General features: G+C 39.0%; 3 protein-coding genes across 4 annotated transcripts in view; 1 reads left to right on the top strand and 2 right to left on the bottom strand.

Moving 5' to 3' along the window:
- Nucleotides 1-1,144, bottom strand: part of LOC311304828 (uncharacterized protein) — a 41,529-nt gene extending 40,385 nt beyond the window's left edge. For both annotated transcript variants that reach the window (XM_084432134.1, XM_084432135.1), the window contains exons 1-3: nucleotides 942-1,144; nucleotides 312-383; nucleotides 105-225 (exon numbers count right to left, since the gene is read on the bottom strand). In XM_084432134.1, coding sequence (XP_084288260.1) covers nucleotides 105-225; nucleotides 312-383; nucleotides 942-990 — 242 coding nt within the window. In that variant the 5' untranslated portion in view covers nucleotides 991-1,144. The remainder of the gene's footprint in view (nucleotides 1-104; nucleotides 226-311; nucleotides 384-941) is intronic.
- The window catches only part of LOC311304780 (uncharacterized protein), a gene marked incomplete at its 5' end in the record, with an annotated part of 578,336 nt that overhangs the window by 159,924 nt on the left and 393,854 nt on the right, over nucleotides 1-24,558 (top strand). The window lies entirely within an intron of this gene.
- smim8 (small integral membrane protein 8) lies at nucleotides 2,800-7,471 on the bottom strand. Its single transcript, XM_084432208.1, has 2 exons — nucleotides 7,055-7,471; nucleotides 2,800-3,417 (listed from the first exon to the last, which is right to left on the bottom strand). The coding sequence occupies exons 1-2, from the start codon at nucleotides 7,196-7,198 to the stop codon at nucleotides 3,259-3,261; spliced, it is 303 nt and encodes a 100-aa protein (XP_084288334.1). The 5' UTR covers nucleotides 7,199-7,471; the 3' UTR covers nucleotides 2,800-3,258.

Below are 24,558 nucleotides of genomic sequence, written 5' to 3'. Positions count from 1 at the left end.
TGTGTGTGTGTGTGTGTGTGTGTGTTACCTGTGCAGGCGCAGACAGTAGTGTATGAAGTGTGTGTGTGTGTGTGTGTGTGTGTGTGTGTGTGTGTGTGTGTTACCTGTGCAGGCGCAGACAGTAGTGTATGAAGTGAGACACCTCCTCTCTGCTCAGCTCCGAGAGTTTACACTGCGCCTCAGCGGGGAACAGGACCAGAGGGCAGCCGTGCTGGTCAAACACACCTGCACACACACACTCGTGAGACACACACTCGGTCACACACACACACACACACACACACACACACACCAGATCCGGCGGCTCTTACCGGGGAACACGACCGCGCCAGAGTTCAGCACGTGCTCTGAGGGACGGGATGGGGATGAAGGACCCAGGACCCCTGAAACACACACACACACACACACACACACACACACACACACACACACACTCCTCAATGACCTGCTCTGAAGCCCATCTCCACAACACAGGGGAGAAACATGCCTTTGCAAAACATAGTTTTGACAAAAAGGTGAAGTTATGACTTACCCAAGTCATGTTTATGAGATTAAGTCAAATGCACAAAAAGTGTAAATTGACAGTCGATCATCACATAAAAATCCATATGATCTACTTTTTAATAACTTGGAATGTCATAATGTCAACTTTCACATAATTTCAACTTCTTATGTGATCATTTTGACTCTTTAAATCCAATAATTATGACTTAGTATGTCATACTTCTGAGTTCTGACTTACGTCACCACCATTATTGACCAAAGCATGATTTAGATTATGGTGTTCTACATAACTCTCTCTCTCCTGGTGTTTGAGGCTCATCTCCACACGAACACACACGCTCACTGCACGGTCTGATATACGGCGACCCGAGAAGAGAGAGCGGTCCAGTCACGGCTGATCAGCTCGACAGACTCGAACTGAAGCACTTGTTGCTCACCTGCACCTGCGCGCGCGCCGCTCATCTTCAGCGCTTCACGCTCTCTCATCTGACGCCTGTGTTTGCAGACACACTCCTCCGGGAACTTTATAACACACTGCTCCTGCAGCGCGACAGAGAGAGAGTAAGTGCGAGAGTGTCCGCCATGTTGAGCCCATTCAGCGCTGAGTGACCCGGAGCCGAGCGGCCGCGAATGCGCCTCGTTTATAAGAGACAGACAGTGGGCGGGGCCATGGAACACGTGAACACGCCCACAAACACGAGCGCGCGCGCGATGCGAATGTTCACAAACAGTCATTTTCGTATGAAACTTTATTATAAAAAAAAATCTTACCGACAAAAACAAGTTTAGCGTTTTAAGTTATTCACAAATTAAATCAATTACTTATAAGTGATCAAACATTGCCTTGTTTTAAAATTCCAAACAGATCTGTGCATAAGTTGGAAACTTCTAAGTTTCTATCTTAACATACAAAACGCATACAAACAAACCCTTCTGTAATAACTTTATTGACATAGGCGGACATTTCTGAAAAACACTCAGTTTGAGAAAACCATAGAGGCATGAACATTTAACTATCATCATCAGACCTAAAAACTGTATTGGCGAAGAATAAAACTATTGTTTTCGGTCATGTCGGGTAAAACTAATTCCTGTTTCCACACCACACACGTTTAAGAGTTGGCTTCTAGTTCACAAGCACATGATGTTACAGGAATCAGACAGAACAGGAAAATCAGCTCTTAAACACTCAGATCCTGTGACAGAAACAGCTTTAGTCTCAGTGGACACAATCACAATTTTCACCTGACATCTGGACTCAGATTACAGGGGGTAAACATGCCTTTATAAAGATGGCAGCATCATTACTGTACTTTTACACAGAGATGGATAGGTCTATTAGTTGACCTTAGTAACCTTTGCAGCATTATATGCCAACAGTGAAAAAGCAGTGTTTTTACCAAAAGTGTGCATGCCTGTGACTCATGAAGTATTAAAGATATTTTAATATCCTTTTATAAATTCGTTCTTAACAATCATTTATTTTGGTATGTTCATTAATTAAAGGCTCAAATATGGTTCAATGCTAGAGATAGGGAGATCTTGATGAGTACATTTTACACACCTTTAGTGGTAGAAAACCAAATGCGGGTCACTTTGCATACAGCTGATTTACTGTGTTTAAAGAGGAATGTCTGAACAACAAATAATACTGAAACTAGAAATGTGTTGTTTCCTTCTATTAAAATAACTGCATACAACATACCGCCATCTTATGAGCAGCACTGTCTCCTGCTGGAGAGAGAGACACCTGACACACAGCTGACACCTCGAGTCTCTCTCCTCATCTACACACTCTCAGTTCATCAACACACACTCGAGCCTCGCTGGGGTTTCTGATCCAGGATCTGTTCACGCCGTCAGTCCACGTGTATGTGAACTGAATCTGGTCTAAACGTGAAATAACACAAAAAAGCTAACTGCGACTTAAATATCTGAAATAATGAAAAATGAATTCAGAATTGTAAACTTGTAGTTGGAGATAAAATGTCACGTTACCTTTTTGTTCTGTGGCGGAAACAACTTCCATATGAAACAAACAGGTAAGAATAGAATTTGCTGAATTATGATCGGACTCTAAATGGATCTGCACAGAAATCAGATTTGGACGGACAGTCTGAAGAAGGCTAAAGTAACAGCAGTCTGAATCACACACACACACACACACACACACACGACCTGAGGTTTGATCACGTGACTGAAGCAGCAGCGCTGATATAGTGTGTATGAGCTGCTGCCTGATCATCATCATATTTCAGAGGCATGAGGAAGGAAACACAGGCTGTACAGTCACAGTAACAGTCTCTCAAAATATTTTATTGAACATTGAATCTTCTCGTGAGTGTTGAGCACAGTCACAGGCTGAAAACAGTGAAGCTTCAGATCATTACTTGTCAACTTTTCTGTCTGTTACCTCTAACACACAACTTCTTAAAAGTGCCTTAACATATTTGAAAATCATGTTTAAAGTCAGTTTCACTAAGGAAAGATTATAACTATATGACCCATTTATCAGCTGAATGTAATTAAACAAATACACACACACACACACACACACACACACACTTCATGACACAAGAAGAGAGCAAGACTTCCACTATACTGTGGATTGACATCCACAAATTATTCCTGTGTAATGTGAGGTGCAGTGATGATGATGATGATGATGATGATGAAGGTCAGTCCCATCTGGAGGTCTTCCTCCTCATGTGTCTCTCTCTGCAGTGATGATGATGATGAAGATGATGAAGAAGGTCAGTCCCATCTGGAGGTCTTCCTCCTCATGTATCTCTCTCCGTCGCTGTCCACGGCCTCGTACAGCGTCTGGTCGCTCTCTCTGATGGCGTGCAGATACCCGATGTAGCCGACACACAGCGTGATGCTCAGCAGACCCACGGCCATCACCGCCTTATTCTGCAGGACAGAGGAGGAACAGCAGAGATCACCGTTACACGACATCATCAGAACACCGTTACACGACATCATCAGATCACCGTTACACGACATCATCAGAACACCGTTACACGACATCATCAGAACACCGTTACACGACATCATCAGAACACCGTTACACGACATCATCAGATCACCGTTACACGACATCATCAGAACACCGTTACACGACATCATCAGATCCATCATCAGATCACCGTTACACGACATCATCAGAACACCGTTACGCGACATCATCAGAACACCGTTACGCGACATCATCAGATCACCGTTACGCGACATCATCAGATCACAGTTACGCGACATCATCAGAACACCGTTACGCGACATCATCAGAATACCGTTACACGACATCATCAGATCACAGTTACACGACATCATCAGAACACCGACATCATCAGATCACCGTTACACGACATCATCAGATCACAGTTACACGACATCATCAGAACACCGACATCATCAGATCACCGTTACACGACATCATCAGAACACCGTTACACGACATCATCAGATCACCGTTACGCGACATCATCAGATCACCGTTACACGACATCATCAGAACACCGTTACACGACATCATCAGAACACCGTTACACGACATCATCAGAACACCGTTACACGACATCATCAGATCACCGTTACACGACATCATCAGAACACCGTTACACGACATCATCAGATCACCGTTACACGACATCATCAGAACACCGTTACACGACATCATCAGATCACCGTTACACGACATCATCAGAACACCGTTACGCGACATCATCAGAACACCGTTACGCGACATCATCAGATCACCGTTACGCGACATCATCAGATCACAGTTACGCGACATCATCAGAACACCGTTACGCGACATCATCAGAATACCGTTACACGACATCATCAGATCACAGTTACACGACATCATCAGAACACCGACATCATCAGATCACCGTTACACGACATCATCAGATCACAGTTACACGACATCATCAGAACACCGACATCATCAGATCACCGTTACACGACATCATCAGAACACCGTTACACGACATCATCAGATCACCGTTACGCGACATCATCAGATCACCGTTACACGACATCATCAGAACACCGTTACACGACATCATCAGATCACAGTTACATGACATCATCAGAACACCGACATCATCAGATCACCGTTACACGACATCATCAGATCACCGTTACACGACATCATCAGAACACCGTTACACGACATCATCAGAACACCGTTACACGACATCATCAGAACACCGTTACACGACATCATCAGAACACCGACATCATCAGATCACCGTTACACGACATCATCAGATCACCGTTACACGACATCATCAGAACACCGTTACACGACATCATCAGATCACCGTTACACGACATCATCAGAACACCGTTACACGACATCATCAGAACACCGTTACACGACATCATCAGATCACCGTTACACGACATCATCAGAACACCGTTACACGACATCATCAGAACACCGTTACACGACATCATCAGAACACCGCTACACGACATCATCAGATCACCGTTACACGACATCATCAGATCACCGTTACACGACATCATCAGAACACCGTTACACGACATCATCAGAACACCGTTACACGACATCATCAGATCACCGTTACACGACATCATCAGAACACCGTTACACGACATCATCAGAACACCGTTACGCGACATCATCAGATCACCGTTACGCGACATCATCAGATCACCGTTACGCGACATCATCAGAACACCGTTACACGACATCATCAGAACACCGCTACACGACATCATCAGATCACCGTTACACGACATCATCAGAACACCGTTACACGACATCATCAGATCACCGTTACACGACATCATCAGATCACCGTTACACGGCATCATCAGAACACCGTTACACGACATCATCAGATCACCGTTACACGACATCATCAGATCACCGTTACACGACATCATCAGAACACCGTTACACGACATCATCAGATCACCGTTACACGACATCATCAGAACACCGTACACCGTTACACGGCATCATCAGAACACCGTACACCGTTACACGACATCATCAGAACACCGTTACACGACATCATCAGATCACCGTTACACGACATCATCAGATCTTTGAATATCTTTTATGTATAGATCATGTTTAATATTTGTCTCAGCCTTTCAGTCTTTAAAATTCATCAGAAAGTTTAAAGGTATTGTGGAGGATTTTCTCTTTCCGGGTGGATCATCAAGACTATTGGTCCTCCTAGTTGTCAATCATTCTGGTGATATGTTTACGTAAGGCCGTCGTACGCGCTCGTCCCTAGGTAGTTTTCGCTTTCTGCGCATGCGCACTTTCAGGTGTATATGTGTGTGTGGTGAGCCGTTTATATATGGTGGTGAGCTACGGTTTCAGCCATTCATTGAAGCTCGCCGTTCTCACCGGGTTTTTTCAAAATGTCTGAGGGTCGCAAGAGAAAAAGTGTCTACGAATTGTATGACAAGAAGAGAAAGGCCTCTGAAGAAAGAAACAAGACCAGAATGTTTTTGGGAGAATATTTCACACGCTGGCGTGCGTTAAAAGCACAGGTTGGGCTTCCCACTGATGCCTCAGTCGCGAAGTTTCTACTCGACAGGTAAAGTTTGGCATGCTATTTGGAGAAATCCATTTAAAATCACTGCTAGTAAAAGTTAATGTAAGCTATGATTAGCGATGCTAGCCCTGGCACAAGTCACGCACTCGGCTCATGCATGCTCTCTCGTGCACACGTTTAGTAGGCGTTCCCTCTCGGGAGCAGGGAGAGTGTTGCGCATGTGCATTTTTTCAAAAAGTGGAGAGGGCGGTTCTTTTCTAAAATTCGGGAAAATCCTCCGCTATACCTTTAATTACGTTTTTACATCAAAACAAAAGGTAAAATAGACAAACCATTTCTGTATGGTGTGAAAATTAATTACGTTAATCTTGTCCATCAGCTGAGGTGTAGTTTTAACAATAAAATTAAAAACATAAAAAGTCACAATTAATTAATTAAAAAATATATAATAAAAGTCAAAATTGTGATATACTAAGTAATCGAAAATATGATAAAAAAGCCGAAATTATGACACATTAAAGAGTCAAAACATGACTGTCGTACTTTTTGTAATATCTTAATTTCGTCTTTTAAGTTATAATTTCGATTTACTGTAATCATTTCGACTTCTTAATGTCATAATCATGACTTTCCACCTCATAAAAACGACTTGTCATAACTTCGCTTCGCACTGTGTCATAATAATGATTTTGCGCGTGTGTTTCACAGGAGATCTCCTGTGTCGCAGTGAATGACTGTATCAGCAGCAGCAAGAGAAACCCTGACATTAGCAGAGGAAGAGTAAACCCCTGACTGTAGTGTGTGTGTATTAGGGTGAAGCAGCAGTGAGAGAGAGAAGCCCTGACATTAGCAGAGGGACAGCAGCAGTAAGACTGTAAGAGAAGCCCTGACTGTAGTGTGTGCATTAGCAGAGGGACAGCAGCAGTGAGTAAACCCCTGGCAGTAAGTAGAGAAGCCCTGACTGTAGTGTGTGTATTAGAGTCAGGTGTGTGGTCACTCGCCGGCCTGATGAAGAGCTCGGGGTTGACGGCGCGGAACAGAGAGGTGGTGTTGAGGCCGCGGAGGCCGGGGCTCCTGTAGCTGCTGTCCGGCTGCCGAGCGCCTGATGCCCCGCTGCCGCTGCTGTCCTGCGGGGGGGTCACCATCTCCTCACACACTCACGCGGAGAAATCACACTCAAACACACGCTGAACGATAATAACACTTCTTCTTCTTCTTCGGGGTCTAACGGCAGCTCTCATCCACATTGTCGCATGACCGCCGCCTGCTGGTCTGTGTTGAAGCCACTTTACTTTAGCCACCGTTCCTCTATCTGCTCATTCTAGCGCCTTTCTTCTCGCCCTCGAGCCTCTGTCTCTCCTGTACCCGAGTCACGTGTCACTCTGTGTCCTTCAGGAATGAATTATCCGCATGACATTGATGTTCAAGATCACACACACACCGTGACCTTCCAAGACGAAGGAACCCACAGCGCCCTCGGGTGTCGATGAGTGTGAAGGGGTTTTATTTATTTAACAATGACGTTATATCTACTCATGAAAATATATAGCTGCATTTTATCATATATCCCTCGCCAACATCAAGACTGAACCCCCTGCATCCAGGGGCGTAGCCAGGACATTATTTCTGGGGGGGCCAGCTTGGGCCAGTCTTTTATTTGGGGTGGCACCAGTCTATGGGTGGCACTTGATTGTCAAAAACTACTATTTTAAAACTCACGCACCGCGTCACTCACGTCACTTTTCCCACGGCTCGTCAGGCCATAAACAATGGATTGAACTTCCTTATGGAGACTAATAATGTCTTATTGATAATCCATGTTATTGGGATGGGTGCTTAGATAATGTGCGAATGCGATGTGTCATGATTATGTGAGGGGTTAGGGACCTTAACATGAGACAGGGATGTAGTGCAAATGACAGAAGGACACAGCCTAATTTGTCATTTAGGCGATAATTTATTTAGGTAAACCATAGCATTTTAAGTGCAATATTCAATTTATTATTATGCGTTGTCGGTGGGGGCGACATTGCAAGTATTGTACATTTAATTCAAGTAGCCTATATTATGTTTACAGAAGGTTTGAATACAATGGCGGGCGAAGAGGAAAAATTATGCGAGCTTATATACATCAAGTGTGTCAGTGTGTGTGTGTGTGTGTGTGTGTGATTTTGGTTGGGTGACAGTTGTAGGTTACAGTTTGACAAAAGCACAATGTTGTGTTTTACATAAATATAAGTTTAACGATGTCCTGAACAAAATGACAATTATTTTTTTTTTTTCACTGTTCGATCGCGCCCGCGCCTCTCTCTCTCTCTGACACACACATTCCAGCATTGCAATCTTGACATCACAGCCTGTTATTATGCTGCGTTTACACCAAACGCGAATAGAGCGTCAAATTCGCGTCTAGTTCGACGCTTGAACATTTTGAATCCATTCGCGCGTCCAAAGCGAAAGCGAGCTTTTGAAGCGAAATAGACGGGCGTTCACAGTGCTATGACTCTACGGGAGGGCGTCGCTCTCGTTGACTATGTAACGGCCCTAAGTGACACATTGGAATTGAGTTATTAAGCTAGCTATCAAGCTAGCGCTATATTATACAAGTTTACAAAAATAACAGCAGCACGCAGCAGCCCTACTCAAGTCACTCACTGCGGTCAAGTGGGCCGCGCGTTGAAAATACACGGTCAAGCCAGCCGCACATTTTTTTTAGTATGCGCGTCTATTTGTGTACTTATGGTATGGGTGCTGGAAGAGGCCAAAATTGATTTTCGGACACATTTTCTGCTATTTTCCATCTTATTAGGACATAAATAATTAAATGTCATGATTTTTGTATTAAATACGACTTTTAATTGTGTTTAATCTTTATTATTTTAATGTTTGTAGGCCTATATATGATTTACATTAATTATTACATAATTTATTCATGTTCATATTAATGTTAATTATTATACATCATTCTTTTTTTTTTACATTTTCATGATTTTTTTAAGATATGACTTTTATGTTTGTTTATTTTTAATTATTTTAATAATTGTAGGCCTATATATGATTTACATTAATTATTACATAATTTATTCATGTTCATATTAATGTTAATTATTATACATCATTCATTTTTTGTCAATTTTAATGTTTAATATATGATACATTAATTATTATACTTTATTAATTAATGTACATTTAATTTAAATACAATTATGTAAATTCAATTATTAATGTTAGTTACACTGAAAAAAAATTATTCATTGACTAGTTGAATTTACTAAAAGAAATTATGTTAATTGGATCCACATAATTGATTTTAGCTATAAACAAATGCATTACGTTGAACTAAGTTCCACTTACGATAATTTTTTTTAGTAAATTCAATGATTTCAGTAAATTCATTGAATTTTCTAAATGTTTTTATCGTAAGTGGTTCCACGCAATTGATTTTAGCTACATTTAAACAAATGCATCAAGTTGAACTTAGTTAGTCAATAAATCATTTTTTTCAGTGTATCATACATTCATTGTTTTGCATTTTTATTGCTCATTTTAATGTTTGTATATATATAAAGTATTCATTAATTATTATACATCATGTATTAATGTTTGTTTGTTTATTTATTTATTTACTTACATTTTAAAGTAAATGACAAATATGACACAACAGGCTTTTGGTGCCTTTTAATCTGTTAATTCTCATTGAATTGCCTATGAGCTGTACAAACCTGATCTACGAAATATACATTCATACCTGATATATGAAATATGATACTCAAAACACACACACACACACACACACACACACACACACAGCCATTTTATATATAAAAGGTCACAGTTTTGCCATTTTATTTTACGTTCTAGCACTTACATAATGTCCCATTTTCAAACACTCATATGAGTGACGCTGACTATTACTGTATTTATTTTCTACTGTATAGTTTTGGAGAAAAGTAAAGGCCAATTCACCCCAATCATCAAAGTGCATTCTAGCGCTTACACCATGTCCCATTTTCAAACATTCATAAAAAGTGTTCCTTCATAGGTTTGCTCATTCTTTCACTTGATTCATGTTCAGAGTGACCCTGACTATTACTGTATTTATTTTCAAATAATTTTACTGTATAGTTTTAGAGAAAAGTAAATGCCAAATCACCCCAATCACCAAAGTGCATTCTAGCACTTACACAATGTCCCATTTTCAAACACTCATAAAAAGGGTTCCTTCATAGGTTTGCTCATTCTTTCATTTGATTCATGTTCAGAGTGACCCTGACTATTACTGTATTTATTTATAAGTAATTTTACTGTATAGTTTTGGAGAAAATTAAAGACAAACTCACCCCAATCATCAAAGTGCATTCTAGCGCTTACACCATGTCCCATTTTCAAACACTCATAAAAAGTGTTCCTTCATAGGTTTGCTCATTCTTTCACTTGATTCCTGTTCAGAGTGACCCTGGTTATTACTGTTATCATTTACATGTCATTTTACTGTATAGTTTTGGAGAAAACTAAAGGCCAAATCACCCCAATCACCAGTGCATTCTAGCACTTACAACGTGCCATTTTCAAACACTCATAAAAATCATTCTATTATATGTTTGCTCATTCTTTCATTTGATTCCTGTTCAGAGTGACCCTGACTATTACTGTATTTATTTTCAAATAATTTTACTGTACAGTTTTAGAGAAAAGTAAATGCCAAATCCCCCCAATCACCAAAGTGCATTCTAGCACTTACACAATGTCCCATTTTCAAACACTCATAAAAAGGGTTCCTTCATAGGTTTGCTCATTCTTTCATTTGATTCATCTTCAGAGTGACCCTGACTATTACTGTATTTATTTATAAGTAATTTTATTGTATAGTTTTGGAGAAAATAAGAGACAAACTCACCCCAATCATCAAAGTGCATTCTAGCACTTACACCATGTCCCATTTTCAAACATTCATAAAAAGTGTTCCTTCATAGGTTTGCTCATTCTTTCACTTGATTCATGTTCAGAGTGACCCTGACTATTACTGTATTTATTTTCAAATAATTTTACTGTATAGTTTTAGAGAAAAGTAAATGCCAAATCACCCCAATCACCAAAGTGCATTCTAGCACTTACACAATGTCCCATTTTCAAACACTCATAAAAAGGGTTCCTTCATAGGTTTGCTCATTCTTTCATTTGATTCATGTTCAGAGTGACCCTGACTATTACTGTATTTATTTATAAGTAATTTTACTGTATAGTTTTGGAGAAAATTAAAGACAAACTCACCCCAATCATCAAAGTGCATTCTAGCGCTTACACCATGTCCCATTTTCAAACACTCATAAAAAGTGTTCCTTCATAGGTTTGCTCATTCTTTCACTTGATTCCTGTTCAGAGTGACCCTGGTTATTACTGTTATCATTTACATGTCATTTTACTGTATAGTTTTGGAGAAAACTAAAGGCCAAATCACCCCAATCACCAGTGCATTCTAGCACTTACAACGTGCCATTTTCAAACACTCATAAAAATCATTCTATTATATGTTTGCTCATTCTTTCATTTGATTCCTGTTCAGAGTGACCCTGACTATTACTGTATTTATTTTCAAATAATTTTACTGTATAGTTTTAGAGAAAAGTAAATGCCAAATCCCCCCAATCACCAAAGTGCATTCTAGCACTTACACAATGTCCCATTTTCAAACACTCATAAAAAGGGTTCCTTCATAGGTTTGCTCATTCTTTCATTTGATTCATGTTCAGAGTGACCCTGACTATTACTGTATTTATTTATAATTAATTTTACTGTATAGTTTTGGAGAAAATAAAAGACAAACTCACCCCAATCATCAAAGTGCATTCTAGCACTTACACCATGTCCCATTTTCAAACATTCATAAAAAGTGTTCCTTCATAGGTTTGCTCATTCTTTCACTTGATTCATGTTCAGAGTGACCCTGACTATTACTGTATTTATTTTCAAATAATTTTACTGTATAGTTTTAGAGAAAAGTAAATGCCAAATCACCCCAATCACCAAAGTGCATTCTAGCACTTACACAATGTCCCATTTTCAAACACTCATAAAAAGGGTTCCTTCATAGGTTTGCTCATTCTTTCATTTGATTCATGTTCAGAGTGACCCTGACTATTACTGTATTTATTTATAAGTAATTTTACTGTATAGTTTTGGAGAAAATTAAAGACAAACTCACCCCAATCATCAAAGTGCATTCTAGCGCTTACACCATGTCCCATTTTCAAACACTCATAAAAAGTGTTCCTTCATAGGTTTGCTCATTCTTTCACTTGATTCCTGTTCAGAGTGACCCTGGTTATTACTGTTATCATTTACATGTCATTTTACTGTATAGTTTTGGAGAAAACTAAAGGCCAAATCACCCCAATCACCAGTGCATTCTAGCACTTACAACGTGCCATTTTCAAACACTCATAAAAATCATTCTATTATATGTTTGCTCATTCTTTCATTTGATTCCTGTTCAGAGTGACCCTGACTATTACTGTATTTATTTTCAAATAATTTTACTGTATAGTTTTAGAGAAAAGTAAATGCCAAATCACCCCAATCACCAAAGTGAATTCTAGTACTTACACAATGTCCCATTTTCAAACACTCATAAAAAGGGTTCCTTCATAGGTTTGCTCATTCTTTCATTTGATTCATGTTCAGAGTGACCCTGACTATTACTGTATTTATTTATAAGTAATTTTATTGTATAGTTTTGGAGAAAATAAAAGACAAACTCACCCCAATCATCGAAGTGAATTCTAGCGCTTACACCATGTTCCATTTTCAAACACTCATAAAAAGTGTTCCTTCATAGGTTTGCTCATTCTTTCATTTGATTCCTGTTCAGAGTGACCCTGCCTATTACTGTATTTATTTTCAAATAATTGTACTGTATAGTTTTGGAGAAAAAGTAAAGACAATCTCACCCCAATCATCGACGTGCATTCTAGCGCTTACACCATGTTCCATTTTCAAACACTCATAAAAAGTGTTCCTTCATAGGTTTGCTCATTCTTTCATTTCATTCCTGTTCAGAGTGACCCTGAATATTACTGTATTTATTTTCAAATAATTTTACTGTATAGTTTTGGAGAAAATTAAAGACAAACACCCCAATCATCAAAGTGCATTCTAGTGCTTACACCATGTCCCATTTTCAAACACTTATAAAAAGTGTTCCTTCATAGGTTTGCTCATTCTTTCATTTGATTCATGTTTAGAGTGACCCTGACTATTACTGTTTTTATTTATAAGTAATTTTACTGTATAGTTTTGGAGAAAATTAAAGACAAACTCACCCCAATCATCAAAGTGCATTATAGCGCTTACACCATGTCCCATTTTCAAACATTCATAAAAAGTGTTCCTTCATAGGTTTGCTCATTCTTTCATTTCATTCCTGTTCAGAGTGACCCTGAATATTACTGTATTTATTTTCAAATAATTTTACTGTATAGTTTTGGAGAAAATTAAAGACAAACACCCCAATCATCAAAGTGCATTCTAGCGCTTACACCATGTCCCATTTTCAAACACTTATAAAAAGTGTTCCTTCATAGGTTTGCTCATTCTTTCATTTGATTCATGTTTAGAGTGACCCTGACTATTACTGTATTTATTTATAAGTCATTTTACTGTATAGTTTTGGAGAAAATTAAAGACAAACTCACCCCAATCATCAAAGTGCATTCTAGCGCTTACACCATGTCCCATTTTCAAACATTCATAAAAACAGTTCCTTCATAGGTTTGCTCATTCTTTCACTTGATTCCTGTTCAGAGTGACCCTGACTATTACTGTATTTATTTTCAAATAATTTTACTGTATAGTTTTAGAGAAAAGTAAATGCCAAATCCCCCCAATCACCAAAGTGCATTCTAGCACTTACACAATGTCCCATTTTCAAACACTCATAAAAAGGGTTCCTTCATAGGTTTGCTCATTCTTTCATTTGATTCATGTTCAGAGTGACCCTGACTATTACTGTATTTATTTATAAGTAATTTTACTGTATAGTTTTGGAGAAAATTAAAGACAAACTCACCCCAATCATCAAAGTGCATTCTAGCGCTTACACCATGTCCCATTTTCAAACACTCATAAAAAGTGTTCCTTCATAGGTTTGCTCATTCTTTCACTTGATTCCTGTTCAGAGTGACCCTGGTTATTACTGTTATCATTTACATGTCATTTTACTGTATAGTTTTGGAGAAAACTAAAGGCCAAATCACCCCAATCACCAGTGCATTCTAGCACTTACAACGTGCCATTTTCAAACACTCATAAAAATCATTCTATTATATGTTTGCTCATTCTTTCATTTGATTCCTGTTCAGAGTGACCCTGACTATTACTGTATTTATTCTCAAATAATTTTACTGTATAGTTTTGGAGAAAATTAAAGACAAACTCACCCCAATCATCGAAGTGCATTCTAGCGCTTACACCATGTTCCATTTTCAAACACTCATAAAAAGTGTTCCTTCATAGGTTTGCTCATTCTTTCATTTCATTCCTGTTCAGAGTGACCCTGACTATTACTGTATTTATTTTCAAATAATTTTACTGTATAGTTTTGGAGAAAATTAAAGACAAACACCCCAATCATCAAAGTGCATTCTAGCGCTTACACCATGTCCCATTTTCAAACACTTATAAAAAGTGTTCCTTCATAGGTTTGCTCATTCTTTCATTTGATTCATGTTTAGAGTGACCCTGACTATTACTGTATTTATTTATAAGTCATTTTACTGTATAGTTTTGGAGAAAATTAAAGACAAACTCACCCCAATCATCGACGTGCATTCTAGCGCTTACACCATGTCCCATTTTCAAACATTCATAAAAACAGTTCCTTCATAGGTTTGCTCATTCTTTCACTTGATTCCTGTTCAGAGTGACCCTGACTATTACTGTATTTATTTTCAAATAATTTTACTGTATAGTTTTAGAGAAAAGTAAATGCCAAATCCCCCCAATCACCAAAGTGCATTCTAGCACTTACACAATGTCCCATTTTCAAACACTCATAAAAAGGGTTCCTTCATAGGTTTGCTCATTCTTTCATTTGATTCATGTTCAGAGTGACCCTGACTATTACTGTATTTATTTATAAGTAATTTTACTGTATAGTTTTGGAGAAAATTAAAGACAAACTCACCCCAATCATCGAAGTGCATTCTAGCGCTTACACAATGTCCCATTTTCAAACACTCATAAAAAGTGTTCCTTCATAGGTTTGCTCATTCTTTCATTTGATTCATGTTCAGAGTGACCCTGACTATTACTGTATTTATTTTCATGTCATTTTACTGTATAGTTTTAGAGAAAAGTAAAGGCCAAATCACCCCAATCACCAGTGCATTCTGGCACTTACAACGTGCCATTTTCAAACACTCATAAAAATCATTCTATTATATGTTTGCTCATTCTTTCATTTGATTCCTGTTCAGAGTGACCCTGACTATTACTGTATTTATTTTCAAATAATTGTACTGTATAGTTTTGGAGAAAAAGTAAAGACAATCTCCAGCCAAATCATCGAAGTGCATTCTAGCGCTTACACCATGTTCCATTTTCAAACACTCATAAAAAGTGTTCCTTCATAGGTTTGCTCATTCTTTCATTTCATTCCTGTTCAGAGTGACCCTGAATATTACTGTATTTATTTTCAAATAATTTTACTGTATAGTTTTGGAGAAAAGTAAAGGCCAAATCACCCCAATCACCAAAGTGCATTCTGGCACTTACAACATGTGCCATTTTCAAACACTCATAAAAATCATTATATTATATGTTTGCTCATTCTTTCATTTGATTCCTGTTCAGAGTGACCCTGACTATCACTGTATTTATTTTCAAGTCATTTTATTGTATGGTTTTGGAGAAAAGGCAAACTCACCCCAAAAATCAAACCCTAAAGAGGTTTGGTCAGTCTTTCAATGGATTCCTGTTCAGAGTGACCCTGACTATTACTGTATCAGTCTTCATGTCATTATGAACCATTGTTAAAGACTAAATGGTTTTTATTTTTGAAGGCATTGTAGTGCAAACATACCATGCTTATTTCATATTTTATAATTACCACATGTAATTTAAAATTATTTAATGTACAGTAGTTTACAAAATTACATGGAAATACATCATACAATGTCTTCTTGCATTTTATGTATAATTGTCATTTTAATTTAGTGAAAACCTTGTTTTTAACTATAAAAAATATATTATGTTCATCATCCATCCATTTGAGAAGTCCTTTTTTTTGTCCATGGTTACTAATTCCTCACCTTTAGTTTAGTTTCGTATGTCTACGTTTTATATACCTGTCAGTTTAGTCTTTTGTTGTTGGTTGTTGTCTTTGTTTATGATGATTATGTCTGCAAAGCTGTTTTTTTAATGCTTACCTTAATCTCCAGTCTATTGAATCTGTTCAAATGGAATTCCTCATTTCCCCTCCTCCTTGACAGAATCATTACAATTATATGGTATTGAGATGAACTCTAAAATTATCTTTCTAAATGAAAATCCACATACAGCAAGTGACAGGTCACAGAGATAAGGAAAGAGAGTTGATAACACAAAGTAAAATGAAACTGATGCAGTGTCATGTCCTTGACCTTGAATATGATCACACTTTTATAAATTCTTTGCTTTTCTTATTTCAGAAAAAAAAAACGATGTGCATCTTGAAGAACGTCCTGGTTGCATATGCAACCCACCGTTCCCTGAAGAAGGGAGCGGAGTATGTAGTCGACGTAGACTGAATGGGATCACGCTAAGGAGCCTGTCTTCTTCGAGCATGTTAGAACAAGCCAATGTGCACATTGGCGTGCGTGAGACGCATTGCGCATTCCGCCCCTGCGCGCGGGCATAAATACAGAAGCAGATGCACGCACACCTTGTTATTCGCTGAGGAGCCGAGCGGAACTCGGAGTCAGTGGTGGTCCGGCTATAGTGGCAAAGGGACTACGTCCTCCGTTCCCTCCTTCAGGGAATGGTGGGTTGCATGCGCAACCAGGACATTCCCTTTCAGTCGAGAACGTCAGATGTAGTCGATGTCGACTGAATGGGATCTTTAACCCTGGAAAACGCCACTAGAGCTGCCACCTTCCAGTGCCTGGGTAAAAGCCTCTAGTCCCCCTGCAACTCTGAGGTGGAGAAGGGCGAGGCTGCTGTTCCACAGACCGGGGTCTCAACTTGTGAGAGTTAGCCGGCCCGAATTCCAGGCACAACTCGTTGACCGAAAGCTAGCAAGTCCCTACCCTCTAGTGGAGACCATGCGAGCAGGAGAACTGTTTCTTAAAAAAACAGAATTTTTAACTCACTGCCTGCGATGGCTCAGGGGTGGTCTTCTGCAGTGCAGTAGCACCAGAGAAAAAGACCCAAGAAGGTAAGGAGGGGACGCAAGGCGAATATATCTCCTTGCTTGCCTCAGGGACCTGATGATCAAATCGCACTTCGCTTGGATTTAAATCCACTGCCTCATTGTGCATCAATATAGAAGCCACAACATTTTGAAGTGGAGGGGACAGCCCTCACTCCAACCACAAGCAGTTTTTTAAAAGGGAGCACTGAAGTGATCAAACACATTCGGGACTCAATTCAAGACTCAATTCAATGAACAGGTTCGACTTCTATTAGAGAAGCTCGCATCTTTCTAGAGGGTGCTCACAGAAGTGATGGTCTCTACTGCATAACAATTATTGCAGTAGACCAGAACCTCCGCGTCCCGTTCTTACTAAAACCAGACCTGGAACTTTCCAAGGTCTAGACGCGGGTGCCATCGTGCTGCATCCCTGAGAATGTGCTCAGAGGACAGGCTTGTGCACAATTCAGAATTGAATTGAGAATGACTCCTTAATTCCTATTCAATTCTTGAATTTGAATTGATGTGAAAAACAGGATCTAGAATTACAATTTGAATTTGACTTAAAGGTAGCAGCATTGCAATTCAATAAAAATTCAAAGAAATGAATATACATATTTTAAGTTAAGTGTTTAACAATGAAGCTTTACAGTATATGTCAGATATGATTGCATTATAAATGAAGAGTTCAGATGCAAAAGCGTCTAAGTGCCAAGTGCCAAGCTGGGTCTGAAGGTACCGAATAGGGCCAGTGTGTGGGGGAACAAATACCTGACTCCACTAGGTGGACACCACCAGACTTGCCCTCTTGGGGCCCAGGAACAGGGGAATTTGCTCTTTCTTTGAAGTGTGGGTACCGCTTTTTCTCCGCCCTTTTTTTGGGAGCCAGCAGTGGAACAGACACACACACAAACAAAGACTCCACCCGGCCCTCATCCGGGGGGAGGGAGTGGATGACCAACTCTAAAGCACCCTCCTCCATCCCTGAGCGGCACGCTCAGGAACGCTTTCGCTGTCTCTTGCCACCTGGCTTGGCAGCACCTAGAGTGGGCTGGGCGTCCCTACTGCGGCCGGCTCTATGCTGAGGCCTGGCTGGAGGCTGCTGCGGAGGCCCAGCGGGAGCAGCGGTAGAGGAAAATGCTTGGCGATGAGCAGGTGGAGGAACTGCCACCGGTGGCGGGGTGGCAGCAGAGGGCTGCCGCGGCAGGATGTGCCGGATGGCCTCCGTCTGCGCTTGGGCGGCAGAAAACTGCTACAACCTGGTAAGCTCTCTATGCACTTCGGGGAAAGAAAGGCACTGGGGCAGCGAGCAGAGAACCAGCGCGGCCCGTCCCGAGATACCAATCATCCAACCGAGACTGTTCAGGACACGGTGGAAGATTACAGTTGAGCCCAACAGCCTCGGCAGCCCGATTCAGCCTAGCTGATGTTTCTGGATATGGCTCGGGCAACGTTACACTCCTAGAGGGAGACAATGCAGCCGAGTCATCATTTCCAAAGGTCAGCTCACCCTCCGATGCTGCAATCGGCATCCTGTCCCCTGGAGAGGCCCAAATGAAACAGCTTGTCCATTACAGAGGGACCAGCGTGCTCAACTGGGCTCCACTGTCTGCGATGTGATAGAGGAGTGAGGGGCCCACAGGGATTGGTAACCGGGCGGGGTAGCCTCACTATGATCCTCTGATCACCCATCCCACACGGCGCCGTAGCGGGGCGAGGCGTGGTAATGGGGACTCCGAGTCTCGATCTCAACACCATGATAGTCATATCCTCACAATGAGAACATAAACTATCCACAAAAGCCGCTTCAACGTGCTGAATATGTACATATATATTATTTACACATATATAATACAAACACATGATACAACCATTGTGATCGTCCATATGGGGGGACAGGGAATGATCGCATCCAGAAATTACATGTAAATAAATACAGTAATAGTCAGGGTCACTCTGAACAGGAATCAAATAAAAGAATGAGCAAACCTATGAAGGAACACTTTTTATGAGTGTTTGAAAATGGGACGTTGTAAGTGCTAGAATGCACTTGGTGATTGGGGTGAATTGACCTTTACTTTTCTCAAAAACTATACAGTAAAATTACATGAAAATGATAGCAGTAATAGTCAGGGTCACTCTGAACATGAATCAAATGAAAGAATGAGCAAACCTTTGAAGGAACACTTTTTATGAGTGTTTGAAAATGGGACATGTTGTAAGTGCTAGAATGCACTGGTGATTGGGATGAGTTGGCCTTTACTTTTCTCCAAAACTATACAGTAAAATTATTTGAAAATAAATACAGTAATAGTCAGGGTCACTCTGAACAGGAATCGAATGAAAGAATGAGCAAACCTATGAAGGAACACTTTTTATGAGTGTTTGAAAATGGGACATGGTGTAAGCGCTAGAATGCACTTTGATGATTGGGGTGAGTTTGTCTTTAATTTTCTCCAAAATGGTACAGTAAAATTACTTATAAATAAATACAGTAATAGTCAGGTTCACTCTGAACAGGAATCAAATGAAAGAATAAGCAAACCTATGAAGGAACGCTTTTTATGAGTGTTTGAAAATGGGACATTGTGTAAGCGCTAGAATGCACTTTGGTGATTGGGGTGGATTGGCCTTTACTTTTCTCCAAAATGATACAGTAAAATTACTTGAAAATAAATACAGTAATAGTCAGGGTCACTCTGAACATGAATCAAAAGAAAGAATGAGCAAACCTATGAAGGAACACTTTTTATGAGTGTTTGAAAATGGGACATGGTGTAAGCGCTAGAATGCACTTTGATGATTGGGGTGAGTTTGTCTTTAATTTTCTCCAAAACTAAACAGTAAAATTACTTATAAATAAATACAGTAATAGTCAGGGTCACTCTGAACATGAATCAAATGAAATAATGAGCAAACCTATGAAGGAACACTTTTTATGAGTGTTTGAAAATGGGACATGTTGTAAGTGCTAGAATGCACTTTGGTGATTGGGGTGATTTGGCCTTTACTTTTCTCCAAAACTATAGAGTAAAATGACATGAAAATGATAACAATAATAGCCAGGGTCACTCCGAACAGGAATCAAGTGAAAGAATGAGCAAACCTATGAAGGAACACTTTTTATGAGTGTTTGAAAATGGGACATGGTGTAAGCGCTAGAATGCACTTTGGTGGTTGGGGTGATTTGGCTTTTACATTTCTCCAAAACTATACAGTAAAATTATTTGAAAATAAATACAGTAGTAGTCAGGGTCACTCTAAACAGGAATCAAGTGACAGAATGAGCAAACCTATGAAGGAACACTTTTTATGAGTGTTTGAAAATAGGACATGTTGTAAGTGCTAGAATGCACTTTGGTGGTTGGGGTGATTTGGCCTTTACATTTCTCCAAAACTATACAGTAAAATTACTTGAAAATAAATACAGTAATAGTCAGGGTCACTCTGAACATGAATCAAATGAAAGAATGAGCAAACCTATGAAGGAACACTTTTTATGAGTGTTTGAAAATGGGACATGTGTAAGCGCTAGAATGCACTTAGATGTTTGGGGTGAGTTTGTCTTTAATTTTCTCCAAAACTATACAGTAAAATTATTTGAAAATAAATACAGTAATAGTCAGGGTCACTCTGAACATGAATCAAATGAAAGAATTTGCAAACCTATGAAGGAACACTTTTTATGAGTGTTTGAAAATAGGACATGTTGTAAGTGCTAGAATGCACTTTGGTGATTGGGGTGATTTGGCCTTTACTTTTCTCCAAAAGTATAGAGTAAAATGACATGAGAATGATAACAGTTATAGCCAGGGTCACTCTGAACATGAATCAAATGAAAGAATGAGCAAACCTATGAAGGAACACTTTTTATGAGTGTTTGAAAATGGTACATGGTGTAAGCGCTAGAATGCACTTTGGTGATTGGAGTGTATTGGCCTTTACTTTTCTCCAAAATGATACAGTAAAATTACTTGAAAATAAATACAGTAATAGTCAGGGTCACTCTGAACAGGAATCAAGTGACAGAATGAGCAAACCTATGAAGGAACACTTTTTATGAGTGTTTGAAAATGGGACATGTGTAAGCGCTAGAATGCACTTTGATGATTGGGGTGAGTTTGTCTTTAATTTTCTCCAAAACTATACAGTAAAATTATTTGAAAATAAATACAGTAAAAGTCAGGGTCACTCTGAACATGAATCAAATGAAAAAATTAGCAAACCTATGAAGGAACACTTTTTATGAGTGTTTGAAAATAGGACATGTTGTAAGTGCTAGAATGCACTTTGGTGATTGGGGTGAATTGGCCTTTACTTTTCTCCAAAACTATAGAGTAAAATGACATGAAAATGATAACAGTAATAGCCAGGGTCACTCTGAACATGAATCAAGTGAAAGAATGAGCAAACCTATGAAGGAACACTTTTTATGAGTGTTTGAAAATAGGACATGTTGTAAGTGCTAGAATGCACTTTGGTGATTGGGGTGATTTGGCCTTTACTTTTCTCCAAAAGTATAGAGTAAAATGACATGAAAATGATAACAGTTATAGCCAGGGTCACTCTGAACATGAATCAAATGAAAGAATGAGCAAACCTATGAAGGAACACTTTTTATGAGTGTTTGAACAAAGGACATGTTGTAAGTGCTAGAATGCACTTTGGTGATTGGGGTGATTTGGCCTTCACTTTTCTCCAAAACTATACAGTTAAATTACTTGAAAATGATAACAGTAATAGCCAGGGTCACTCTGAACAGGAATCAAATGACAGAATGAGCAAACCTATGAAGGAACACATTTTATAAGTGTTTGAAAATGGGACATGGTGTAAGCGCTAGAATGCACTTTGATGATTGGGGTGAGTTTGTCTTTAATTTTCTCCAAAACTATACAGTAAAATTATTTGAAAATAAATACAGTAATAGTCAGGGTCACTCTGAACAGGAATCAAGTGACAGAATGAGCAAACCTATGAAGGAACACTTTTTATAAGTGTTTGAAAATGGGACATGGTGTAAGTGCTAGAATGCACTTTGGTGATTGGGGTGATTTGGCCTTTACTTTTCTCCAAAACTGTACAGTAAAATTACTTGAAAATGATAACAGTAATAGCCAGGGTCACTCTGAACAGGAATCAAATGAAAGAATTAGCAAACCTATGAAGGAACACTTTTTATGAGTGTTTGAAAATAGGACATGTTGTAAGTGCTAGAATGCACTTTGGTGATTGGGGTGATTTGGCCTTTACTTTTCTCCAAAAGTATAGAGTAAAATGACATGAAAATGATAACAGTTATAGCCAGGGTCACTCTGAACATGAATCAAATGAAAGAATGAGCAAACCTATGAAGGAACACTTTTTATGAGTGTTTGAACAAAGGACATGTTGTAAGTGCTAGAATGCACTTTGGTGATTGGGGTGATTTGGCCTTCACTTTTCTCCAAAACTATACAGTTAAATTACTTGAAAATGATAACAGTAATAGCCAGGGTCACTCTGAACAGGAATCAAATGACAGAATGAGCAAACCTATGAAGGAACACATTTTATAAGTGTTTGAAAATGGGACATGGTGTAAGCGCTAGAATGCACTTTGATGATTGGGGTGAGTTTGTCTTTAATTTTCTCCAAAACTATACAGTAAAATTATTTGAAAATAAATACAGTAATAGTCAGGGTCACTCTGAACAGGAATCAAGTGACAGAATGAGCAAACCTATGAAGGAACACTTTTTATAAGTGTTTGAAAATGGGACATGGTGTAAGTGCTAGAATGCACTTTGGTGATTGGGGTGATTTGGCCTTTACTTTTCTCCAAAACTGTACAGTAAAATTACTTGAAAATGATAACAGTAATAGCCAGGGTCACTCTGAACAGGAATCAAATGAAAGAATTAGCAAACCTATGAAGGAACACTTTTTATGAGTGTTTGAAAATAGGACATGTTGTAAGTGCTAGAATGCACTTTGGTGATTGGGGTGAATTGGCCTTTATACTTTTGTCCAAAACTATACAGTAAAATGACATGAAAATGATAACAGTAATAGTCAGGGTCACTCTGAACATGAATCAAATGAAAGAATGAGCAAACCTATGAAGGAACACTTTTTATGAGTGTTTGAAAATGGGACATGGTGTAAGCGCTAGAATGCACTTTGATGATTGGGGTGGATTGGCCTTTACTTTTCTCCAAAATGATACAGTAAAATTACTTGAAAATAAATACAGTAATAGTCAGGGTCACTCTGAACAGGAATCAAGTGACAGAATGAGCAAACCTATGAAGGAACACTTTTTATGAGTGTTTGAAAATAGGACATGTTATGTGCTAGAATGCACTTTGGTGGTTGGGGTGATTTGGCCTTTACATTTCTCCAAAACTATACAGTAAAATTATTTGAAAATAAATACAGTAATAGTCAGGGTCACTCTAAACAGGAATCAAGTGACAGAATGAGCAAACCTATGAAGGAACATTTTTTATAAGTGTTTGAAATTGGACATGGTGTAAGCGCTAGAATGCACTTTGGTGATTGGGGTGGATTGGCCTTTACTTTTCTCCAAAATGATACAGTAAAATTACTTGAAAATAAATACAGTAATAGTCAGGGTCACTCTGAACAGGAATCAAGTGACAGAATGAGCAAACCTATGAAGGAACACTTTTTATGAGTGTTTGAAAATAGAACATGTAAGTGCTAGAATGCACTTTGGTGATTGGGGTGATTTGGCCTTTACTTTTCTCCAAAACTGTACAGTAAAATTACTTGAAAATGATAACAGTAATAGCCAGGGTCACTCTGAACAGGAATCAAATGAAAGAATGAGCAAACCTATGAAGGAACACTTTTTATAAGTGTTTGAAAATGGGACATGGTGTAAGCGCTAGAATGCACTTCGATGATTGGGGTGTTTGTCTTTAATTTTCTCCAAAACTATACAGTAAAATTATTTGAAAATAAACACAGTAATAGTCAGGGTCACTCTGAACATGAATCAAATGAAAGAATTAGCAAACCTATGAAGGAACACTTTTTATGAGTGTTTGAAAATAGGACATGTTGTAAGTGCTAGAATGCACTTTGGTGGTTGGGGTGATTTGGCCTTTACAT

The sequence above is a fragment of the Rutilus rutilus genome (genome assembly GCF_951802725.1).
Source record: "Rutilus rutilus genome assembly, chromosome: 15".
In the NCBI taxonomy this organism is placed as follows: domain Eukaryota; kingdom Metazoa; phylum Chordata; class Actinopteri; order Cypriniformes; family Leuciscidae; genus Rutilus; species Rutilus rutilus.
This window is presented reverse-complemented; position numbering and strand designations above follow the sequence as displayed.